Source organism: Pseudonaja textilis, chromosome 3 (assembly GCF_049901715.1).
Source record: "Pseudonaja textilis isolate UNSWEBS1 chromosome 3, rPseTex1.2, whole genome shotgun sequence".
Taxonomy (NCBI): domain Eukaryota; kingdom Metazoa; phylum Chordata; class Lepidosauria; order Squamata; family Elapidae; genus Pseudonaja; species Pseudonaja textilis.
The window spans coordinates 78,104,924-78,131,437 of NC_141992.1; the positions used below are offsets into that span (position 1 = coordinate 78,104,924).

The following is a 26,514-nucleotide window of genomic DNA, read 5'->3' on the forward strand; positions in this document are numbered from 1 at the left end:
AAAAAAGTTAATGTTTTGGAATGGGGTGTCAAAGTCCTCACCTTAATCCTATAAAAATCTTATAGGAAACAGGGAATTCATGCAAGGAAGCCCACAAATAACCCTGAATTGAATCTATTCCATAAAAGGAATTGGTTAAAATTCCTCCAAGCCGATGTTCAGGACTGACCAACAGTTATCTGAAACATTTAGTTGCAGTTACATGAGGGCACACCGGTTACTGAAAGCGAAGGTTCACATACTTCTGCCACATATAAGTATAGATTTGGATAATTTCTCTCAAATACATGGACTATAACGTTTTTGACTTAATTGTTTAATAGGGTTCTCTTCACCTAGTTTTTGGGCTTGTGTGAAGAACAGATTACATTTTAGGTCATTAATGCAGAAATATACTGTATATGTTTATTCTGGGTTCTTATGGGAATCCCTAAGTTGAAACGAAATAGAAATAATTTAAACAATATAGCCAAAAGAGAAACAGAGGTAGATGCAAGCCTTTCGTATTGACTCATTAGTATGTACGTTACAATAACACGATTACAATCAGCCTCAACTATAAGATCTATCAAGAGCATTAATTAAGTATAACATATGCAGGAAAGCAACCAATGGCAATGCATGAGAGGCGTGGATTGACGTAAAGCCGTTTCTGCATGCACAAAGGGGGGCTCAAACTGTTAATGGCAATCGCCTCAGCAAACCGCAGGAAACGAAAGTTCCAGTGGCACAGTAGAACTTTAAACAGAGTTTTGATCCACCTGGTCAGAGGTGGAATTCAGCAGGTTCTGACCAGTTCTGGAGAACCGGTAGAAATTTTGAGTAGTTCAGAGAACCTGTAGTGGACATTTTGAGTAGTTGGGAGAATTGGCAAATACCACCTCTGGTTGGCCCTGTCCCTATCTATTCTCTGCCTCCTAAGTCTCCGCTAATCAGCTGGGTCTTCTTTTGTTGCCCTGCTCAGGAGAACGGAGCTGGAAATCAGGTTAGTGGGATGGGAAGGGAATGGGGATTTTACAGTATATTTCCTCTGCCACGCTCACCAAGCCATGCCATGCCCGCCGTGCTATGCCACACCTACACAGAACCGGTAGTAAAAATGTTTGAATCCCACCACTGCATCTGGTGACCCATAGTATCTCACAATGGCCAAAGAAGGCATTTTATGGCTATGATTTGCTGTTGTGATTGCATTACTCAAGGCTGTCTGGACCCATTTTGGAAGATACTCCTTTATTCTGAAAGCCAAACATCTATCAGTTCTGCCAATGTAATAATTATCTCTGCAATTACAAACAAATTGGTAAACACAATGAGTTTTGGAATAGAAATGGCCAATTGTGTAATAGTCAAGCACCTTCCCCAATCTCTTCCATCACTACATGAAAGTTTCAATCTCAAGAGGAGAGCAGAAGCACCTATTTAGGGTGTGTCAAATTTTTCAACTTTCAATTTCCAAACATTAGGGGGTGCTCAAAAGTTGTGACATGCCTTGGGGATTGTAGAGATATTTTGATTACTTTAATATAATTTAGATGTGCTTGATAACTACATAAATATAACATTTTTTTTTGTTTCATATATCCCATTTCTTTAATCTTTTATTGTATTATATTGACTTTTATATAAAAAAATGAATGAATGCAACTGTATCCCAGCCTATTTTGCTAGGGGACAATAAAGGGCTATCTGCTGGAACAGAGAATCAAACAAACTTGTCATCTCAATAGATTTTAATCCAGGTTCGGGTTTTCTATTCCTCAATCATTTCTGCTTTGTAGCAACCAGACTGACAAAATGAATCAAATTCAATCATCATAAGTATCAAAAAAAATTGTTAGAATACAAAAACTACAAGCAGAAATCAGTGTTTTGGACTTATTTCAACACACCTTGGTCCACTAAAATTGTCATATTGATTTGTTTCTTGTATTTGGAGAAGATAAGGCAAGCACACATTATACACACTCAACTACATAATCAAATTGAACCTTGTTCAAATTTACCCAGAATCAATGAGCTCTTGCTATCTCCATCAATAATTATGCTAATAATTAATAAAGTGTTTCTACCCAACATGTATTACTATCAGAAAGAGGAAATAGTTCCAGTTTATTGTAAACAGTTCATATTTAAAATAAAAACCTGAAAGTGGTATAACAGCAATCAAAATAAAGCACAGTACAAACTGCATTGCTAACAAGTTCCATTATTCCAAACTTTCAAATAGTTTTTTTCTCACTGAGCAATGACTGTTAAATATTGACATTCAGAGTTACTCACCATGGATTTGCTTTTAAGATTTAAGAATGTTTACTGGTACCATTAATAAACGCTGTCTCTGTCAATTTAAAAACAAAGTGGGCATTGTGCAATAAAACTGTTAGTAAAAATATTTATACAAGGCAAAAATATACAAGACCCTAAAGCAAATAATGTCACGTATTATACAGGAAACTATAGTTCTTTTGCTGTTATAAGTGCATGTTTGACAAGTTAAAAAAGAATATTTTGTTGATTTCAAAAAGTGAAATTGTCAATAACTGTTGTCATTTTCTTGTCTTATAAAAAAACTGAATCAAGTCAAAAACTAAAGGTGAATTAGTGTCAAAGGGGAACATGCAAAAGTATTTCAGAAGAGGTCTGCTAAACAACTATGTTGAATAATGTAGTTTATTAACTAGCTAGATGCTAAATAAGATTCCAAAGATTATCCATGTGTGATCAAAGTTGCCATTTCTTTCTAGAACTGGGGATTACGGTCTGTAGTTTTGAGAAAAACACACAACAGAAATGGAAAGTACTACATAATATTTAAAAAAAACAAGTCCAACAAGGGTAGTGGTGAACACATGTATCTTATCACTGCTGTATTTCATTTTGTTTGGTAAGCAATGCCAAAACCAATATTCATTACCTTAAGACAAATGCCACTTTAGAAATTGGCTCATCACATAGTATGAAAACAAACCTACACATTCTTACAAAATCAGTGTGAATGTCATATTCTAGTTTCCAAAGTGCATATGGTGAAATCACAACCGTTTGATAGTTAAAGGAACAAATATGATTGCCTCCCAATAGGAATCTTCCACCTTACAACTACAATACTGATATTACTTCAGAACAGTCATACATAGAATTTAACTGTTGGATAGGCTTTCTTTTGGTGAGATTGTCCATTATGATTTAAATACTTTGCTGATAAAAAATGAGGACTCAATTATTTGACTGCATTAAACTGTGATTTGGACAAACCAAAGCTTAGGGATCTCTTCAACTTCTTACTTTCAATTGTATAATGCTTAATACTTTTTAATAAATCTGTTCATATAGTCCAAATGATTACTGTAGTTTATTGAAGCTTATATTTCATATTGCTGCTAGTGTGTGTGCATGATTGTGTGTGCAACTTATAAATCCTTAAATGCTAGGGCTATTTTTAATGAGGAGATTTGCAAACTTACTAATACTCAATGTATGTATGAGGTAAATGTGTATACAAATGTAAAAATCTAACAAAAAGTTCTGGTTTGAAAAACTTCCATTTTAAAACATTTTCAGTTTTCACATTAATTTTCTCTAAAAATTACTATGGTAATGTGCAAATTCTGCCATGCTAAAATTAATAGACAATCCCCAAAATTTTATTTTAAAAAAGTAATCTAATAGTGATGGATTCTTCAGATTGACGATTGTAAAGAAACTTCAGAATTTTAAAAATCACACTTCAGATCTTTTTAAAAGCACCACAATACATTTTGTAGTTTTTTGAGGGGAAGCAAGAAAAACAAAATAAAGATATAGTTAAGTCAAAAGAACACAAGGAAACTTCCTGTCATATCTGCAAGGTGGTAGCTTTGGAACAAGAGCAGGTCCCTAGATGCAAAGAGTTCTGCATTTATTTGGACTAAATGATATCAATGTTTAGGGACAAAGCTCTTTCCCTTGCATTTAGTTCAGATGAGAAGCCTATCTGAATCACCAGGAATTCTTTCATAAAGTAGCCAGCATTTACAAAAATGGCAGCTAAGAGTGTTTTTTTTTAAACCAATATCCCACAGTCAACTTCGCCCATCCCATTCCTTCTAAGTTTTCTCTTTGCTAAAGACGCAGGGCGAATAAAGACCAGGGCAAAGAACTATCCCAGGGAGCAGACTGATACCTGGGGCGTTGTCAAGAGATATTAATTAATACATTTATTCAAAGGCGTTCTATGGCTGCCATCCTCTGTACAATAAGCCTGGACAGCTCAAAAAACCAGGCAGTAAAAAATGAAAAAAAAATACAGGTAGTCCTCGGCTTACAACAGTTCATTTAGCAACCGTTGAAGTTACAGCAGCACTGAAAAAAGTGACTTATGACCGTTTTTCACAACTTACGATCGTTGCAGCATCCCCATGGTCACATGATTTACATTTGGATGCTTGACAATTAACTCATATTGACCCATGGTTCATATTTATGATGGTTGCAGTGTCCCGGGGTCATATGATCAATTTTTGGCAACTTTCTGACAAGCAAAGTCAATGGGGAAGCCAGATTCACTTAGCACCCGCATTACTAATTTAGCATCTGCAGTAATGTGGCAAGGAAAATGGTAAAATGGGAACATGTCACAACAAATTTCTCACTTGGTGACATAAATTCTGGGCTCACTTGTGGTTCTAAGTCGAGGACTACCTGTAAATCCACCATGAAAAAACGGGTCCTAGAGCCCTCAAACACACATTCCTCCCTACCTCGCCATTTGCAGCTCTAGGACTCCAGCCATGCCCTGAACCAACCCCAGCTCTTCAAGGTGTTCCAGAAGGCTAGAAGGATGGATGGATGGAGGGTCTGCTGGGTCCAAGTGGGAGGGTCTTCTACTGCCAGATGAAGTAGCTTGGCTAACTGGAACTGTTTCATGATGCAGAGGTTCTTGGGTAGTTCTCTTTAGCTGTTATTTAGAAATGGAAGTGTGATCGGTGTTTTTATACTGTCCTACGTCAAGAATTCCCAGTTTTTAATAACTAACTTGTCAGGGAAAAGGGTGGGATAGATGTCAAATGCTAGATTTTTTTTTTTTACATTTAGGAAGCTGTTCGGTTGAATACATGTGAGTTTATAAATTCTATAGAACGGATTTCCTGGGATTATACCAAATGCTCTCTCCATATGTATAAATTTGGCTTTTAGTAAGTTTCTAAAGAAACAGAATGAATACTAACAACAGAAGGCGCTTAAGAAATATCTTAAGCCAGTGAAGGGTAAAAGGGTAACAGGGAATTAGTATTCGTTCCAGCCAGGAATGTTGTAGCCATATGGCTTCAGTAGTCTGACAGGCATACATTTTAAGTACACATATAACTCTTTTCAATTGGGGAGAAACATGTCTGAAAGAGAACGGATAAAAGATGAGGATAACGAATGTTTCAAAAACTATAAAGTATGCTTCACAAAAAGTGGTCAGCTCCTACAGCAGCAACTGTATCTTCTTCTGAGACGAAGCACCTAAGAATCATCTGTATGAGATATTTTCTTCCACAATAGAGTTTTCAAGTTATTGAGTATTAAGGAATGTTCCATTTCCATCTGATTGGCTGAAACTTTCAGGGCAATGCAAGAGTACAGTTGTTTCTCTAATTCTTCATGGATTTCTAAAGGAGCCCCAAGAAGCAGGTAGTCCTTCAGCAAATGGCACACCTTTGCTAAATTTGGCTGAATTATTTCTGTAGTACATTTCATTTTACTTTGGTCACATACAGTTCTACAGTCTGAGCCATAAACACAGTCCAGGTCAGACTCACAGTGACGATCTTTAATAAGTTCTTTTAAATTCATTTCTGGCACTATTTTTCTCATATCCAACATTTTTAAGTCATATTTATCATTATAACCCAGGTTTTTGGCACTCATATCACACATAAGAAAATTTCCATACGGTCCATGGAAAATGTCTTCCACAAATTCTAGGAGCCCTATAGCTATTTTTGCCTTTCTGGGCCATGATGGAGTAAACCACTGATCCATGCTCCTTCTGAAACCAAAAGGAATGAAAAGTTCAAAGATCCATGGAAGGCTTATTCCAAAAAGAGAGGTATATTCAACTTTTTCCATCACATAAAGATCTCCACAAAACCCCAACAATTTGGGAGTGTGTTCTTTATCCTGGAGAATTACCATGAGCAGGAATTCATTTAACTGGAGAAGCGCCCATGCTGACTTTGCTTCTGGCAAGGAAACGCGGCCATCTTTATTCCCATCAGCCACAGTCAAGATGAGATTAACCAATTCAGGAAGATTTCCTTGCTCTCCCAGTTTTGCCTAGAAAGAAGTCACACATATATGTTGAAATATCAGTGCACTCCGTTCTTATTTTTAATTAATTATTGCTTATTGTCAGATGAATTTTCAGAGAATTTAACAAAATAAGTATCCCAACAGTGAGATAACCTTAAGCTATGCAGCAGGTTCACCTTTACTAATATTGAAATTTGCTACAAATAAGTGTGTTTAAAGGTAGCTACTTTACAAAATATAAATTGCATAACTATGGAACAAATCAAGAGTGCCTCTTGAAACATCTGCAAGAAAACAATAAAAAATGAACTACCAATGCAATTTTTAATACCTCTACTTAATCCAAGACTTAGCTATATTTAATCATAAGAGTGCTTAAAATGGAGCCTTTAAAAGAATAAGAGTAGTAACAGAAAGACTGTTAACTGTATTACAATGGCAGTTTGTAATAAAGCAGGATCATAATGGGGAGGCAGAACTTAAAAAGTTCATTTCATGCAATCCTTATAAAACTTCCCAACACAAAGTCTTAATTTTATCTAATGATCTTGCCACAAGTATGAAATAATTAAATAATCCGTCTTGTATCATTACTTTAATCTCAGTCATCATCACTCCAGGCAATGGAGAAATAATATACTTACTTTAAAAAGCCCATAGACCATCTCTTTGAATTTTTGAACAGTAGTTCCTCTAGTTGGTTTATCAAACAGAATTGCTTCCTTCCTTGGTTCTAGTTCGGTTCTGAGATCAATATGAGCAATTTCTTCCATCTGGCATTTTATAACTCCTTGCAAATTACCCCATTCTCCTAAATACATCTGTACAAAATGAATAAAACTAAGATTATAGGTGGAAATTTATCTTTAACACCAATGCCATTTGTAATTGGTACTCAGTATTTCACTGACTAAATTGTTGGCTTAAATGATTATTTTCAGTAAGATGACCTGATTTTCCGGATAACAAATCTTAAAATGTATATGCTATTTATACAAATATAGCATTTATAAAGGACTGTAGCTGACAAATGCTAACCTAGAAACAGCATTTCCACTTTTGCTAAACTACTACTTGTATGCTGTGTCTATATAAAAATGCCACATGCTGTCTTTAAAAGTACTAAATTTAAGTGAATTTCAAAATATCAGATAAGCAGTTGTCCTTGATTTCTTCATTCTTCTCCCTTGAAAATAAGACACTGAAATAAGGCAATCTAAAGACAGTGATATAAAATAGGTGAAATGGGAGTTTTAAGTTTATACTATTATTTAAATCATTTTATACAGAAATATTTTAATGCATTTCATTACAATGAGGCTAGCTTCTTCACTCAGCTTTTACAGAGATGGAAATAAAATACTACTGGTCAAATATAATCTCCATTCAAGATGGTTGTATAGTGATATAGAACATTGTTCAGCAGTCGTCATCAAACACTTTTAACAATACATACTTTTTTGCCTGGTATATAACATGGAAGAGCAAATGCATTTGGTAAGGATATTCTGTAATTTTTTGTAAATCATGGCTGATAAGCATTTAAAATTCATACACTATTGTACATTTTGACATGTACTTTGAAACACTACTAAATATACATTTCACACCCATTTGATTTATGGCACTAATAATCACAAAATTTGACATTTCTTTTATTAATAAAACACTGCTATAAAATATTTTGCAGTAACAGGTTTTAAATGAAAATCTAGATGATGCTGTTGCAGCTTAAAATCGATGTAATTGAACAGTAAGACTCATTTCAAAAAATCTACAACTGCTGTAGCTGAATTGGGTCCAAACATTCCTTCCTATTTGTCAATTTTCCATAGAGTCCTTTTATCAAGTCCCTTTGCAGATGATGATTTTGCAATCCTCAAAATACTATGACGAATACAAGCTTTAATATAGTGTGGTAAGCTTTAGAGATTGGGGAGCTACATGTTGTATTAAGTCTTGTGTGTAGGAGACAGGGGCAAGATTAATTTGTCATATCACTAGATAGGACTGATCTTTTCAACCTTTTAAAAATAATTTGCATAGTGGGATTTTAAGAATGAAATGAATGACTTAACCCTCTGTATGCTGAAGATATTTGCTTTTAGCCCTTCCTTATAACTTTCCCCAAAGCCAAACTTTCAGTCCTTGGATAGGAGGCATTCCTATTCTCTGCTGTTGGTAGCTGTGAATACAGGTAGTTCTTGACTTCAGTCCATTAATTGAGAGCTGAATTACAGTTGTTAAGTTGCGCCAGTTAAGCAACCATGCCCAAATTTATAACCTTTTTTGCAGCAGTCATTAAATCTATCTCCACAGTCATTAAGTGAATGCTGCCATTATTAAGTGAATCCATTATCCGCAATGGGTGAGAGGTTTTGCCGGAAACCAGAAGTAAACACCAGTTTTTAACAAAAAACACATTGTGAATTTTGGTCATGTGACTGTGCGATGCTGCAAAAGGATATAAATGCCAGCTGGTTACCAAGAACCCAAAATGTAATCAAGTGATCATGGAAGGAGAGGGCAGCCCTACTTCAAATCTGGGCTGTAAGTAGCCCTGCCGCAATGCTGTATAGTCGTTAAGCAACTGGTTGTAAGTTGAGGACTATCTGTAGGTATTTTGTCAAATTGCTGGATGTTCTGGCATGTCCTTTTTGTCATAGTCCAGAACGGTTCCATGTCTTGCAGTGTGAAGGGGAAAAGAGAATTACGTAGATAGGTGGGGTGAATCTGGGGAAATATGAGAAGGGGAAACAATAGGATATTCTTAAACATAATGCCCTACATTCTCCTCTATATTACAAAATACTTGATTAAGTCAATTCTTTATCATAAAACACTATCAGCAATTTTGCATGCATACTGTAAATAACTAAGCAAATTCAGTGCTGACTTTGGTTTTTTAAACAGTTCTGTTTTCTATGAGATTTACAAACTAGTGTACCTTAGAATAACTAGAATGTCTGTGTTTGCAGCAATCACTTTATTTAGATGGATCCAATTTTAGGGGCCAAATGAACCAATTGAAGTCCTTATTAGGAGACATTAATCACTGCTCTCTGTAGGTTTTTTTTATCTTTAATATATGAAATCCACTTTCATCTATTTTCAACTGAAGCATTGTTTAACGTAAAATTACACAGTATTACCATTCCATGTTTTTTTCTGAAAGAAAAAAAATATATCAGAATGTCATACCTGATTGTTGGGTTGGGTTGACAAACATTTTCTGAAATAAAGTGTTTGTCTTGTACACAGGCTACTACATGCTGATCCATCAATAACCCCACTCTTGTATTTATCACACTGGAAAAATGAAAAAAAGTATATGTGAGAATTGCTATAATTTTCACTAGCAGCAAACAAAAAATGTTATCATATAAGCTCCTTAAATATAGATCTCTCAGTCTATGTTCCTTGATTCACTATTGTATTCCTTGACATAATTCCTAAACAGTACATTTTTTTCGTCTCCAGTGAACTGGGATTTGATAACTTTAAAAAGTAAGCTACATCAGGTATTTTTTTTCTAATATTATTTCTCATGATGACAAAAAAACCCAAGAACATAAACTACCACTATATTTTATTAGACAAGTGCAACAGCAAAAGTTAGTTAACTCTATCATAACATTTCTCTCATATTTAATTTATAAGAAAATACTAAAGATGAAAGAGCCAGTCAAGAATACCAACAAACCTGCTTTTTAAAAAATATACTTACTATTATTTTCTTGCAGTCATGCCCTCTGCAAAGTTCTGTGTAAGATGAGTACTGAACATAAATAATCCAGCTGCCAATAAATACTCCTAGCCAAGAGAAGAAGAGATATTTCATCCGCATATAAGAGAAGCGAACCTTGAGACAGAGAGAGACAAGTGGAAAGGGAAGAGTTCCAGTCATATTTATGATATTTAAGAAAATCTTAGTTTCTCTGTGCTAGAAATGAAGTATATAACAATAAAAAAGACTTCTGTTTCTCTCTTCCTTAGAATTTTAAAGAGGCAGGGGAAAAAAAATCTAGGGAACTAGACCATCTTCTTTCATTCTATGATTTGCACAAAAACTATCATTCATCCCACCTGAAATCAATCAATCAACATACACACACGTAAGAATCATATACCTGACTCTGAGCTTTATTCTCATTCTGGTACTATCCCAAGAATTCTATCTATCCTAGAATACACCAGTGATCCCATAGCACTCTTTCATGCCCAGATCTAGCTTATATGCATGTCTTGACTTCCCTTTTTGCAATTCCAGGTTACTCACAGAATAGTATCATACCTCCTCTCCTATTTCTGTCGTAGGCTTCATTCTCCCACTCAACTGATCCCCAGAGCATTTTTTTTGTCCCTCAATTAATCCTTATTGTCATTTGCCTGACCTCTTCTATTAACAGTAATAGAATGAAAATGTGAAATGGAAGAAAGGACTAAGTCTCTTCTGCAGTCATGAGTAATATATAGTTTGCCAGACTGCTTCTCCCACTTTCTCCTAATTTGAGAATGTCCAAATTTCTTCATAATGCTCTCTTCTAGAACATAATTTGGACTTTATGAGACTGGGACTGGTGACTCTCCATGTTTTGCAAAAGAATTAGCACAGCTTATGTTAAATAATGGTTGTAGTTAAAAATTCAAGTAATATCCACACAGTACCCAATTTTTGTAAATATATAAATCAGGGATAGTTGGACAGATATGCAGATTTGTGGGAGAATGAAGCAGTTATCATACCCTATTATTTGTGCTTTTGCCTGAAAAATCTAGTGTAACACGGCAACTATGCTTATATTTTGTTTAACTGTACACACAGAGAGACACACAGGAGTTAAGAGTTCAGATATTATTATCCACTGTAACCTTCCTAGAATCTTCCACCATTGTTTATACAAGTTTTCCTTCCCCAGAGAAGACATGTTTACATTGCAATCATTTTGCTTCATCATACAGTTAGAATTTTCTGCAGGATGCTGCATAATTCCTGTAGGATATAAGGATTGTTTTTCTTTCAGTAAGTAAAACAAATAGTCTTGGTCTGATTAATAACAAAAAGGAAGACTTGCTTAGAAACAGAAGATATTAAAATTTAAGTGAGCTAACCTCTGGCTCTTTTATTCTGTGTCAGAAACAAAAATATAGGCTATTGATCTATCAGGTTCAATAGGCCTTTGGATGATAGCAGGCCCCAGAATAAAGAGACATGAACCAAAGTTTCAGATAGGATGATTTCAAAATGTACCAGAACCAAGGTTGGGATTCTACCTGTTCAGATCCATTTGGGTGAACTGGTAGTTCCAATGATCATTTGGCCCCGCCTCCCTGCCCTTTTCCTGTTTTTTTATTTCCTTGTTTTTAAGCACAGCTGATTCGCATGGCAGAGAGGCTTGCCATGAATCAGCTGTTTTACTCACTGGGGCTGCAGCAGAAAGTAAGTATTATAGCTAAAAATGGTCGTTTGTAAATGCTGTGCACATGTGTGAAGTGCGCACTCACCAAACCGGTCGTTACACGGGTTGAATTGCACCACTGACCAGAACTATTCGTAATCCTGCTGAATATTGCTAATTGTGAAACATGATTTTGCAAAGTATAAATATATTTGGACATAGAAGGATGAGAAATAAGGAACTAAAAGTCGCTGGTAGATAGAGGTTTGAGATATACATGGGTATATGTGGAGACTGTCAGTAGGAAAGAACAAGGAAGTAAATTGTAAATTGTCTCTGGACCTCATTGCAATGGGTTATTACTGTAAGTTGTGTTATGATAGTTTTCATGTTCCAAATTGCTCATGAAATAAACCTCTGATCTTAAAGTAAGAATTATTGTGTATTTCTTTATTGGGATATTTTTATGACATCTGAAATCTAGCAGGAAGGCAACTAGGAATGTTGCAGAAAACGTCATGCTGTTTCTGATTCATTCTTTTGGAATCGGTGTTTCAGGATAAAAAACATCCAACTAAACAAGACAATGATGATTCAGTGCAAAACTTGCTTATTCCTCATTAAAAAACAATTCCTAAAATAATCTTCCTATCTTTCATAGCTATCAAAGTATAACGTGTTTATTGCTAAATAATGCAGTTACTATATCTGTTTTTATTAGAAGGAAAAAATACCAGGAATTAAATCAAAGGGGGAAAACGGTGGTTTTATTCACTGCCTGGCAACTACTAACATTAGCTCTTACCTTACATCAGAATAAAGTTTCAACTGTCTCACAAAAAAAAAGTAAAATTTTGTTGGCAGATTTTGGGGCAGAAGCAACATTAAAAATAACAAACCAATTAATCTTGCTTTTAAAAAGGCTAGTTTTCAGTGAGGATCTGTTAAAAAGTTTGAAAGAGCAGGCAAAATCTAGGAGTTAATTACCGTATATACTCGAGTATAAGCCGAGTTTTTCAGCACATTTTTTGTGCTGAAAAAAACCCCCTCGGCTTATACTCGAGTCAGATTCCTCTGAAAAAAAAAATGGTGTGGAGCTCCGGAGCTGGGCAGCCGCTTCCTGCTTCCGTGTTTCCTTTACAACTTGTAAGCATGGGGGTAATCGGAAGCAGAAAAGTTCTTGCATGAGGATGTATTGTTTTTTCTTTATTTAACTGTTTTTAGCGGGGGGAGGAGGAGGGGGGAGGAGGAGGTGGTGGCAGCGGCTCGCGTTGTTTTCTGCGATCTCAGAAAACAACATGAGCTGCTGCCACCACCTCCTCCTCGTCCCGAGCGGACTGAAAGCAGCTGGGGCTGAGGAAACGAAGCCACCTCGGCTCGCGTTGTTTTCTGAGCCTAGAGCCAGGGCGCTTTCATTGCACGGCAGAGCTTCTTGTTTCAGGAAACACCGGGCATCATTGCTGCCCCCTGAGGGGAGGGCGATTCTGGGATGCGCGATTGGGGGACTTTGTGGCTTTGGGTGGGTGGGTGGCAGCAAGGACGGACGGAGTCCGCGAAGCGGGGCTTGCCTGCCCTTGCTGGCTGCCTCTGCTTCCTTAGGGGCGGGGAAGGGGGCTCATCTGGACCAAGGGTGAGTCTCCCCCTCAGTTTCCCCTGAAGGATCTTCCGTCGCTTTTGCCGTCTCCCTATGTCTTCCCTCTGTTAAAATCCCGTCCCCACACACACACACACACTTATTTTCAGGCGGATAGATTTCGTGTCTGAGCATTCTCACATGACGGTGGGTCTTTTTCCCCACCCTAAAAACAGTTAAATAAAGAAAAAACAATATATCCTCATGCAAGAACTTTTCTGCTTCCGATTACCCCCATGCTTACAAGTTGCAAAGGAAACACGGAAGCAGGGAAGCGGCTGCCCAGCTCCGGAGCTCCGGAGCTCCACACCATTTTTTTTTTCCAGAGGGAATCTCACTTGAGTATAAGCCGAGGGTTTTTTATTCAGCACAAAAAATATGCTGAAAAACTCAGCTTATACTCGAGTCAATAAGTTTTCCCAATTTTTTGAGGCAAAATTAGGTGCCTCGGCTTATATTCGGGTCGACTTATACTCGAGTATATATGGTAATTGCTCTAAAATTTGGATTTCTCAATAAAATACAACGTTATTGTTTGAACAATTGGCTGATAGGCAACTTGAATTGCCCACACGGAAAAAAATAGATTTATCATTACATAAAAAGGAATTCCTTTTAATTTTAAATTTTCATTATAATAAATTACAAAAAGTGATATTAGTTACATAAAATAGTAAATTCTCTATTTAAAGAAAATGAAGAGGAATAATAACAAGCCGGGAACATTGAAAATACAAATACATTTACACATAAAGCCAAAAATATCATAATAGATAATAAAGCAATTTAGTTTTTAAACAACCAATTAATCTTTACCCTTGTAGAATTATATTGATAAAATCTGCCCACAGCACTGGCAAAAAAGCCAAAAGGGCTGAAAGGAAGCATGTATCCTTCAATCCAGTATTTTCAATGTGGAGCAATAGTTCTTTCCAGCAAAGGAAAACATTTTCTTGACTATGCAAAGACAAGTTGCATAAACCCAATGAACTTCATTAATTAATATGTTTCAAATTGTCGGCATATAATTTATATTAACATATGTGAAATTATTTTTTGAACAATATGAATATATGTTTGAGTATCAGCCCAAAACAAAAGTATAAGAATAAACTCAAATTATACAGATAGAATCCCCTCAAATCTATATATATAAAAGCTAAATACCACACACACATCATCACAAAATCTCCAGAACTGTAAAGCCTACAAACTTGAAATTTGGCATGTTTGTTCCTCTTGGCTTCTAGGTGCTAAGAAAGGATTTTTCGAAATGACCATCAGAGCATTAGTATTTCATGTATATTAACATGCTCTGATGCTAAAGAGTTCTACTCCCCCTCCCCACCTGAAAAGAAATCTGTTCCAAATGCAAAACACAAGCAGAGGAGAGGAGTTTCAATTTCAGTTTTACAGCATCAAGCAGCTTTAGTACAGAACAGTTGAGCTAAGCCACACCCAGGCTCCTTGCTGTCTCCTTCTTGCTCACATAGCAAATACTGTTTCATTTTCCAAACAGCCCTCAACTCTCTCACATACTGACAGGACACTAGATGAGTACTGATGGATGCTGGTAGGCAGAGGCACATTTTTTTTCTTATTTTCACCCCCCAAAACAAAGCCTTATCACATAGTTTTGTAGTGAAGCACAGGTATTGAGCTAGTACATTATATCTCCAACATTTGCCAAGGAGTCTGATAAAGATACAAAATGATCTTTTGATGAATTAACCTAGACTTAAGGTTGTATGAGACATGTTTAACATTCTTGAGAACTCAAGGCCCATGCTGTATTAAGTTAGGATATTCCTATAATTTATTCTAAAGTTCTTGCTTTATAGGCAAGTGCAGTTTCTTTCAGTTGTTGGATATTCATTTTTATATCAGTTTTGATATTATTCACGTTATCAAACCAGCATTTTCTTTGCTTGCCCTTTCTTCTTGTTCCAACAACCATTCCTAGCATCATAATTGAGTATCTTTAAATTCTGAAAATGTATTATACAATTTTTTAATTTAAAAAAAAACTCAATAATTTTGACCAACTAATCACAAATCTAGGGTTGATAGTAATACTATCAGATAATGGACCACACTGAGATTCAGCTATGCTGCAGTACTTAAAGCATCAGGTTAGAAACCAAGAGCGTTCTGGTCCCACCTTAGCCATGAAGTCAGCTGGGTGATCTTGAGACAATCATTTTTTCTCAACTGAAGGGAGCAGGCAATGACAAATTTTGAAAAAAAAAATGCCAAAAAACTGCAAGGACCAGTCCAGGCAGCTGCCAAGGTTAAATACTTTAAGGAACAACAACAAAACAGAACAAAGTTAACCCAAATTAGTACACATAAATATAGCAGTTTGTATCACTGTAATTATTATAAAAGTTATTTGTCCAGATACATTAACGGATACTTTAAAATACAGTATTGTTCTGAATTAAGTCAAATTATATTAATGTTCCATTTGACTTTCAAAATGAAGGATAAAATTTAGGATATTTATCTGTTCTCAAAAGCACACAATGAAATAAATAGGATGAAAGACTGATTTGTGAAGGATTGCTTAGTATCATCTTCATGTTAAAAATTTGAACTCATACTTTCCCCAATTAATTTTTATCACAAAGCAATGGAGAAGACATAGTACAAATGTGTTAAGTAATAAATATAATACAGTCCTTTTTAATTAGATATACTTCTCAGTTTAACTAGTTTGGGGGGCTCACAAGTAACTCAAAGGATTAGGTTTATTGTATCACACAGCTAAAAACCATTTATCTAGAAATCAATAGAGATTCTTCTGTAGTATTGTTTGTTAATATCAGTAGATAACATGAAATATTATTTTCTATTCATGATTTTCCATGCACTGCTTTCAAAACAAAAGGATAACAAACTGGCAGAGTAATCAAAATAGCTGTTATAAGAGAATAGCAAAGAACACAGGTTATTACTGAATGAATTCAATCATTTAGAGAAGAAAGTTTTCCCCTCCCCCTCTCCCAAATTCCCCTCCCCGCAAAAAACCCCAGTGCTGGTAACTCACATTTTATTATTACAAAGTTGCTCACTTCATATTCTTATTTTACCTTTTTCGTAGATATAAATACAGACTAACTATATCCAAAAAATAAGAATGTCATTAGCAAGTTTATTTCACCTCACTTCATCAGCAGGAAATATTACAAATAAGATTACACTGAATGTACATTGTTGTTTTAAGAGAGATATTGAAGACATCATTAATTTGAGGTTATTCCTGGTGGTCTATATGACTAAAACTACACAGTTTTCTTCTCAAGAGCACAAAGTTGTTTGCTATTGTCTCCTTCTCATACAAATCCAACTTGTAACCCTGGAATGTTTGGACTGTCTTCCACCCAAATACTAATCAGACTTAACCATGCTTACTTACCAACTAGTCAGACAATGTTCAGCAACTGCAGCCATCTACAAACAATGCTATTAGGAGTGTAATTCAAGGAGACACAACATTTAAGTACCTAGAGGAAAAACCTATTTGCCTTTTACCCTTGAGATATGCTAGATCAAAAGCAAGCACAAGTGAAGAGATTATTGAGTACTGAGTAAATAGTTTGTGTCCCTAACTTGTCTATGATCTCTGAAGGGAGAAATTCATTTCATTTTTTAAGTCATTTCTTCAAGTCAGTTTTTGAATCCTGGCAACTGCCTGGACTAATCTCTGCAGTTTTCATGACAAGCTTTTTCAGTAGTTTGCCTCCTTCCTAGGGCTGACTGAAAGTGACTAGTCCAACATCACCCGGCCAGCTAAAGCTACATTACATCAAACTGGCTTTCTTCCTTTAATATGACAAATCTATAAAATGTATTGCCCACATAGCAAGGAATATTGCTTTAGCAACATTATCCATATTCTGATAAATTAACTGGAATGTTTACTTCTCATATATCAGGAAGAGTTCACCATCTGGTATACATCAAAGTATTTATCATTTTTCTTCTTCTTGCAGTGAGAGAGTGAACCAATCGCATTATTTTCTATTAAAAAAAGTAAGAAGGAAAATGAGCACTCTTGGGCCACAGATTGAGTGTTCTATTTCCCTATCTATGCAATTACTATGATTTATAGTTTCATCTATATGCATACACACATTGCAACTCCCTTTTGGCTGTTTATTAGTATGCACTGCCTATACATTTTTGACAGATCTGGAAGAAGAGAAACATCTCTTCTTGTATTCTAAAATACTAGGTTAAATGAGAGACAAAATTATTTCTAATATTTGAAAGATTATGGCAGAATTAAACAGAATATTCAGATCCTTTTACATTCCTCCCTTTCCACCAAACAATTAAAAAAATTATGTATTTTTATCCAGTTTTTTTATAATAAAAAAGAAACAGTTTTCATCCAACAAAGACCCTGTGAGGTGAGTTGGGCAGAGTCCATAACTCCAGAACACCTACTATTTCTGTGCTTATATCATTAAAGTTAACTTTTTTCTCCTAGCCTATGGGATTATTATAGATTTGTCCTTTTCAAAGGGAAAATTTGTACCTTGAAATAATGGTGAGACTGGAAACAGTTTTCAATGCAACCTTTTCATTTATTCATCTTCAACTGACACTTCACAGAACCTCAAAATATAGCACAGCTTATATATAAGCAATATCTCCATCCAACCGGATTGGCAGTTTGGGATTTCAAGTATCTTCAATCAGTTTCTGCTTGTATTTTTAAAGTTCAGTCCATCAATTGTAGTGGCATATAAGCTGAAAGTCTGTTGTAGATAATTGTTTCTGATGGTCCAAAATCTACCCTTCCTTATAAAGACCTAAGAAATATGACAATGTAACAAACAAACAATTATCTTGCTTACATTTTCCTGGTCTCAGTCTCTTCTATCTTTCTTCCTTGAGATTTGCTGGTCTGACCATTTCCCCCAAATCCTCTCTTTATTTTGGTTTCTCCTTTTTTCAAGGATCAACTTTTCCTATGGATTTCACAGCAAATCTCAATTTTAAAATCTACTTTATCCTCCATTCTCTTTCCTCTGCTGTCTTCCTTAATGATCTTTGGGCATTTATGCAACAAATAAATGGCAGTTGTGAGCTCTGAAATTAATCAACTTTTTATTTTGATTTTTTTTTTACAAAGACAAATCAAGGTTGGACTTGGCTAATACACAGAATAGAGATCCCCTGGGAATGTCATGGCTGTAGTCTAGGTTGGAAAAATTGAAACATCCTAGAAATCAGCAGTAGCAACCCATTTCACTGTCATTGCCCCCCCCCCAAAAAAAACCCACCCACATAAATCCTTGAAGTCAGAGCTTGGTTTGATAAAGATTTTACCTTTAGAACAGTTAACTCTTTCATCAGTTACCACCTGGGTCCAATCAGCACTTTTCTTGCAATAACTCAAGAGTATAGCTTAATGGCCCTCAGAGGCATTTTTATAAAGACTAATTAGGCAGGAAAAGAAGTAAACACCTCATGTATAAATTCTAACTTAGAGTATCTTTTTTCAAAGCAATATTATACAAAAAGGAAATGAGAAGCTACAAATAAACCAAAGAGCAATGATGAAATCTGATCACAATACAATTTGTTTATAATATTGTCTTTCAATGGGGCTTATTTTTATATGTAAAGAAAAAATATGCAATATTTTAAAAAAAGTTTTGCAGGAATTTGATGAAACAATTTTCTCCAATTGTGAAGCATTTAAGTACAAACTTTCATTGTGATTTGTATACCTTATTTGAAACTGGAGCTAAAATACATACTTATTCATCATGATATTATCTTGAGTAAGAAATATTGTGCAAGAAACAAGAAATAATAAGAAAAATAAATCATAACATATAACAGAATACAGCCAAATCTAGTTTTCAATACCTCATTCATTGTACCTCTCTATACCTTTCTAATCTTGCAAGCCATCCATGTTTCCATCATGTCCAAGCATTGATTTATACAATGACCTTTATTCTGTGAACTTCTCATATTTCCTAAGGATTTCTTCAAATCATCCAACTGCAAGTTTGCTTTTCCTTACTTCTTAGCCCATTCACCCTTCTTTTATGTATTTGAGTTGTGATTAAGACTTCATTCTCTCTCTATGACATATATCTTCAACACAATTCTTCCATACTATTCACTCACTTTAGCATTCAATCTACATTTATGTATTGTCTATTTATTATTTAACCTGTCACATTCTTCTTAAATAATCTACTCCCACATTTTTACAAATATACTGCTTGTTCTATTTTTCATATTTATGCATAGCCTGGAACAGTTCACTTGACTTTCTCTATCAAACACAACTACCTTTCTACTTCACATTAATCTTCAGGTCTACACCTATTCCATCACAGTCTTAGAATTTGCTGCAAACATTTAGATTCTCAGACATCAATATGGCATCATCAGCATTAAAAAATACATGGATATTCATGCTTCTGATCTATGCACCTCTAATGTCACAAGTATTTATATATTTATCAATAATGAAGTTTTAAGTTATTGATATAACAATTAGTGCTGGTTTTGGAAGGGCTCATGTTTTCATTATTACTGAGCTGCCTAACATAAGCAAAGCTGTCACCTTTACATCTTGTCTATGAGATTTAACTGGCATATTACTCAGTCAAACTAGTTATATTTAAATTGATAGGAGTTCTGTTGGGAATGGAGTATTTAAAGACTATGTTCACTTCTGTACAATAACTGACTAGTCCCTAGAAAAGACTAAGTCATAACCAAAACAGTAATCTGAAACACTAAATATTTTCTCTCTCCCGCCCCACATCCTGTGAACAGTTCTAAAAATAGTTTGATTTCAGACCTAACTACTATCTATAGAATGCTGAATGAGCAAAAGATTTGCTGAATAATTCCAAGTCTAAAAGTACGTCAGCCTGCAATTTAAGCGTATGTGTTGCTCAGTATTAGAAAGTTAAACTACTCAAAGCAGCTTTTAAGATATGCAATTAGTATAATTATAGTTTGAATCATAATTGTGATAGCTACTGTAAATTTGTTGAAAGTCTAGTCAGAATCTAGTCTGACTATTAAGAATGAAGAATATTTCATGGTTGCCATTGTCATAGGCCATTTATATTCCACTTTTCAGTATTTACTTTTGAGACTTACAAACACAAAACTACAACCTAATAACACAGGAAATTGACCTTTACATATTTATGAAAATGTTGCATGATGATTTTGGTGCCTTTGAGTCACTCTTAATTCCAGATTACTTTCTGGACTGGTCTGTCCAATTTTTTTTGGCAAGGTTTATTGGGAGTAATTTGCCATGCTTTTTCTAAGGTTATAAAAGTGTCCAGCCCAAAGTCATCCAGTTTGATTTATACTTAAGATAAAACTACAATTCCCAACCTCTACTTTGGCACCTTAACCACTACCAACTCTCCTCAAATGATTATTACTCAGTATTATTCATTAGAACAATTTAATAATAAAACACACTATTTATCTGACATCACGACTTGAGTTGAAAGACAATAAGCAGAATTATCTCAGAAGAATTTGACAGTCTACACTTTTTGTAGATAATTAGATTATATAGAGTTAATGATTAAAAGAATCATCTTTGTTCTAAAAATTGATAGCTAGAACAGTTTTTTCAGGACATTGGTAATATTTTCCCCATAGCTACTAACTAACATGTCATCCAACAGCATACTGGTTTAGGAACTCTTACTTCGAAATGGATAATCAGGAGGATTAACAGGAAATGATTGATACAATTGCTTCCACTAATATGACCTTAAATAAATGTCTTCATTTTTAAACTGATTTAATTGCAAAACAGTTTTAATACACAAACTGTTGTATTAGCTCCTTTTAATGTTTTAAACAATTATGACAAGGCAAACTATTTTAAAGAACAAGTATTTTGTGATATCTGTCACATTAAAATAAAATTACTTCAGACACTCTCTTCTCTTTCCTGCTAATCTTTTTGGAAATGATCCAGAATACTGAAAGAGAAAGCATGTGACAACACCTGACAAGGAGTTTACAGACTCCATATTCCGCTAAATAAAGTGTACTGCATGGCAATGAGCATGGCATTTCAAGTAGCATTTCAATAGTTCCATAGAATACTGATATTAATACCAGATTGAGACAGAATGAGACAAATTGTTGCACATGCACTGAGATGTATTTCGGTATTCTTGAATTAAATGAAAGTTTAAAGCAATCCAATAAATGAAGAGATGGTCTCTTGTTGCATACCACTTGCTTTGATTACTTTTCTCACTATATTTATATATTATATAAATCTTTTCTTGCTGCTGGGTAACAAATGAAAAAAGGCAATCAGAATGTCATAATTTTGTTGCAGTAAACCACAAGTAAATAAACCCAATAGGAAACACAATTGAAATTTGGATACAGTAAAGCTTTAGTATTACCGTATATAAGAAAAGGAAAGACAGAAGTTCCTAGACAAGAATTCTGTGGTAATTGCCAAGATTAGAGGTAGCAAGCAGATTATATTAGGAGCGGACATGCTGGTTTAACACATTGGGGAATTCTAAAAGCATTTTATATATATATAAAATCCTTTCTGTGTCATATAGAGAACAAACTATAATTCTAAAATTAATATTCAGGTTAATATTTCATGAATTAGTATTGAAAAATAAGAATTACAATACTGAGCTTGGTGGATTTTTACATTTTTAGAAGAGAGAATTACATTTAAAATCTAGGTTGTCTGAGAATGGTAACCAGCATTAACTACAATTAAGCTGAGAGAAATGGGTCTCCTAATTACATTTAAAATAAGGAACTTGATTCCAAAAAGTAAACAAGAGTATTAGTGTCTATTCCATATTTCAAATTTTTAGTCATAGTTTATGGGATTCAGTGATATATCTTCATCAATCTCCTATAAAAGCTGTTTTTTAACTTGCAATATAAATGTTAAAGTAATAACTAATCATTTTAAAGCAATCTACTATTTGGAGAAATATTTACTGGCATACAAACAGTTAACAATACATGTTGCTTGGAAGAAAGATAGATATAGACATTAGTACAGAAATACACATTTGTTCATAATCAATAGTTGAATTCACTTTGAAAAGGAAACATATCAGATGTCAATCCCAAATTAACAGTATTTTTATATAACTTCAAGTTCATAAAAAAGTTAAAATAATTAATGTTTTTACTATACCTATTTACTAAGCAAATGCAACTAAGCTGTGACCATTTGTTTTATTCACATTAAGTCAATTTTGTTCACCATAGGAACAAATATATCACAGTGGCTTGATTCAGAGAATACAGTGAGCCACAAGCTACTAAATCAACATAATGGCTATGTAATAGAGAAGAAGTCAAAACTCACTTCCACCCAGCTGTCACCTTTCTAAATCCCTCCCCTTCCTGCTGTAAGCATCAATTTAATGCTGTTGTACTTCAAATTTTGTCAGTGTCCTGACTTTCTGCCACCTTAAGTTAGTCAGATCCACTTCCAGTGAGAAATTGGGGAACTGCTAAAATGGGTGGCTGGCCACCATTATTTTCATGGGAATGGAAGTGTAAATGAGAAAGACAAGGAGATGGTGGCAAAGCAAATAGCCTTGGCAACAAAAAAGCACCAGGCTTTCAGTTACAGAAGAACTGCTGCAAAATTACTGAGACAGAAATACAGGTGGTGGTGCCCATCTCAACTCATACAGAACAAGTGTTAAGCAGTGACTGGATGTATGAATATTCTACTATAGAGAATAGTCAATATAATCCTGAATGAAATTGTCAAATTTAAAATCAAAGTATTTTAATATAGAAATATAAAGAACTAGAAGTTTAAGCACAAATGTAAATGATCACAAATGATTCCTGTGATGCTTCATAGAATTAATGGACTTTTAAAAGTATTTGTGGTGGAGAAGTAAAGCTTGAAATTATGCCAAGGACAGAAAGATTTGAGAACAAACTAGGAGAGGGGAATGATGCAGACATTGCCAAACTAAATAAAAGCTGTAGAAATAAAGGGTGCATTTTATACTCTGAAAAGCCATGATACAAAGAAACAAAAGCTATAATAATTAGCTACTTTATTATGTCTCATCAAAACAAGTGTGTTCCTTTTTTAAAGAAGTGGTTGTTATTCATGTGTAAATGATTGGAAAATGTATGCATAGTTTTTTAATAATTGCATAGACATTCCCTCTTGTCTAAACATATACACCCATTATGCAACTCTCTTTCATGATAAGCCACTTTATGCAAAGTGTAGAAAAAGTATAAACATATGTTTAAACCATGTGCAAATATATGTGAACTGAATCTGATTATGAAGCATCTAACATAGAAACAAGATTCAGCTCTTGCTCAGAGCACAATATAGATTTGTTAATGCTCTTTATTTTTAGAACATACAAAAGCAGTATTAAAGTTATTCTGCTACTATACTAAGAAGGACATTTGATTGCCTTTGCATATAATCACACCATCCTCTTCAGGGATGTGTTGTACAAACCTCGTCTGAATCCATTCTATTAAAAAGGAGTTGCTCATTTAAATTTCCCTGATTTTTGTTTAAATAAAGATAACTTTTAAAATAAGAGAAAACACGAATGAATATTTTTCACCTTTATTTTTAGAGTGGAATGGGAAGACTATGACTTTACTTCATCCAATGCTGCAAGTTTAATCTCATTTGAATTTTTTTTTGAAAGAAACACTTTACAAAGCCTTTTACATTTTACCCACTCTTCTTCACATCTTATTTGAAATAACTGCAAAAGCTTTTTACACCATTATTACGCATCCCATTTTTTCTTTCCATGTCTAAATATAGACTTTCTGTATAAGTACAGCCGAACTATCTTTTAACATGTATAAAAATTTCCATAAAAGAACAAGAACCAGACTAGAAATCAGGAGACTGTGACTTCAAGTCTCACCTTAATTATGAAAGCCAGCTGGGTGGCTTCGTGCCAGTCACACTATCTCAGCCCAACCCACCTAACAATGTTGTAAAAAATAAGAAAGGTAAGAAACATATAAAATAAAATAACCTCAACTCTACCACACTTTTTAAAAAACAATAAAATAATATACAACCAAATAGGTGCGGTCACTAAATATATATTATGTTCATGCTACAACAATTTTGGCTGGGGTGAGTTTGTAAACCGTTTGACTATAGTTCAATAGATTTGGGGAATTGCTTGTTTTATGCTTCCAGAAAAGGCCCACAAAGAATTTTGACAAGTGTGAGTGCCTAAACTCTTCACAGAATTTTTGTTAGATGGTTAGGCTCTTTTCAACAGTAAATCTAATCAAATTATCTCAAGAATGTATTCTTGATCTCTAACAATTGTAAAGCTTTAACATTAAGTAACAGGTAATGAAGTTAAAGCACAATGAACAGAAAATATATTGGCTTCATGATTAAATCTTTATTTAATATGGGAATAAATAAACAGGAACACAAACCAGCCCCCAGTGCCTCTTCCCCGCTTACATTTTCTAAAAGGTTAGCACTTCACCAAGGTGAAGGCGTTTTGGCCCCTTTTTGTGTGTGCCCTCGCTGCTTTTTAGCCTTTTACAGTATTCTACCACTGACCTCCAGAAAACAACCCATCAAAACAACATATCTTCAAATCCTAAGGGTGCCAGCTACTCTCGGAAATGTTTTAAATCTGGCAATCGGCAGCAAATCCTTTGCTAAATCACCAGGAAAGCTTGATTGGAATCACAGAGATAACCCTAGTTGGAAAGACTTTTTTCAGCAGGAGGCATCACCAGTTCACAAACCTCCCAACATAAAGCCGAGGCAGGAGGTCGAAAAACGAGGAGGAGGAGGAGGGAGAAGTAGGACTGCTGGGTTGAGAAGTGGGGGCGGGAAGGAGAGGGGGGAAAGCCTTTTAAACGAGGGCTTGGGGCCGGGCCTAGTTAAGGATTCGCTTACCTGCTTCTTCCCGTAGTTGCTGACTCCCCCCCAAAAAAAAAAAAAAGAGAGGAAGGCTCGGGAAGTCCTGAGAAACTGATGGCGCGGATTCCTAACCGCCGGGCGGCATTCCTCTGCTCGGGCTGCTTCGCCGAGCAACGCGTAGCCAAGGATCTTTCGCAATTCCTCCCCCCTCCCCCCCGCCGCCCCACATCCCAACCCCCAATGTACACACATCCTCCTTCGTCTTCCCTTCGCCGAGCGCCTAGGCTCTCCCCGCCCTCCCCACCTCGCTTCCCCATTCACGGCAGCCTGGCCCACGCCTGGCTGCTCCCAACCGCAGTGTGCCTGCCCCGCCGCCGCAGCCCCGTCCGGCTGGCTTCGCCTCAGCCCCGCGTCCCGCCTGGACGTCCCCCCTCCCCCCCCTCCCTCCTTACCTGCCCGTAGTAGGGCTTCCTGAGCCAGGCCCCCGCAGAGACCCTCCTCGCCATGGCAATGGCACATCCCCGCAGCGGGCTGCAGCAATCGGAGGGTTTTGTGTTGTCCGCTCGGCCAGCAGGACGGCCGGCCTCGAAAGCGGATGAACGACGGGCCGACCGGCGGGCTGCGGCTCGGCTCAGCTCGCCCAAGCCAAGAAAGCAGCAAAACGTGCCCGAGCGGGGCGGGCGGCTCCACTCGCGTCTCTCCGCCCCGCCTCCCCCTCCTTTGGCAACTGTCACAAAGCGCGGCTTTCTCGTGGGCCGAGCCTCAGAGGGGAGGAGCCGCCGAGGAGCAACTCCTCGACCTGAGGAAGGAAGGGAAGCACCTCGGCTGCTTCGGCCGACGCGCGAAAACCCGCCTGCGCTCGCCTTTCTGCTTCTCCCCCATTCCCCTCAGATAGACAGACAGACAGACAGATAGATAGATAGATAGATAGATAGATAGATAGATAGATAGATAGATAGATAGATAGATAGATAGATAGATAGATAGATAGATAGAGGGGGGGCTTCCGGTTCTGGAGGGCGGCTTGGTAGCGCGCCGCCCAGAATTTATCCCGCTGCCTCGGCAGCGCCTTGAGCCCTCCAGGAAGGGGAGACGGTTTGGGAGTGGAGTGGAGGGCGGCCTCCTTCCACGCTGGGAGCGCTGAGCTAAGCTCTGCCGCTCTGCAGTGGGAGGGATCGTGCCCACCCGAGAGAAGAGAGTCACGAAACGCGTGGAGTGGGGGTGGGGGAAGGAATCCCGCTGAAGGGGGTGGGAGAATCAGGACCTGGGGCTCGTCGTACCCC

The 26,514-nt window shown here is 36.2% G+C and overlaps 1 protein-coding gene across 2 annotated transcripts; it reads right to left on the bottom strand.

Moving 5' to 3' along the window:
- Positions 1 to 1,715: 1,715 nt before the first annotated feature.
- On the bottom strand, positions 1,716 to 25,924 carry DIPK1A (divergent protein kinase domain 1A). Of its 2 annotated transcripts, XM_087930174.1 has the most exons (7): positions 25,687 to 25,872; positions 25,268 to 25,400; positions 24,060 to 24,075; positions 10,010 to 10,144; positions 9,484 to 9,591; positions 6,927 to 7,103; positions 2,094 to 6,306 (listed from the first exon to the last, which is right to left on the bottom strand). In XM_087930174.1, the coding sequence occupies exons 1-7, from the start codon at positions 25,748 to 25,750 to the stop codon at positions 5,494 to 5,496; spliced, it is 1,446 nt and encodes a 481-aa protein (XP_087786300.1). In that variant the 5' UTR covers positions 25,751 to 25,872; the 3' UTR covers positions 2,094 to 5,493. The 2 variants fall into 2 exon arrangements, with proteins under 2 accessions (XP_026556108.1, XP_087786300.1); XM_026700323.2 differs by lacking the exons at positions 24,060 to 24,075; positions 25,268 to 25,400 and having other exon boundaries at positions 1,716 to 6,306; positions 25,684 to 25,924.
- Positions 25,925 to 26,514: the final 590 nt, after the last annotated feature.

Bases quoted from the DNA above. Each gene is read 5' to 3' on its own strand.
- DIPK1A (XM_087930174.1), bottom strand. From the start codon at position 25,750: ATGTGCCATTGCCATGGCGAGGAGGGTCTCTGCGGGGGCCTGGCTCAG. The intron at 25,401-25,686 runs CAGGTAAGGAGG...CTACGCGTTGCT, and splicing joins TCAGGAAGCCCTACTACGGG to CGGCGAAGCAGCCCGAGCAG. The intron at 6,307-6,926 runs GTAAGTATATTA...ACTTCTTTCTAG, and splicing joins TGGTCTATGGGCTTTTTAAA to GCAAAACTGGGAGAGCAAGG.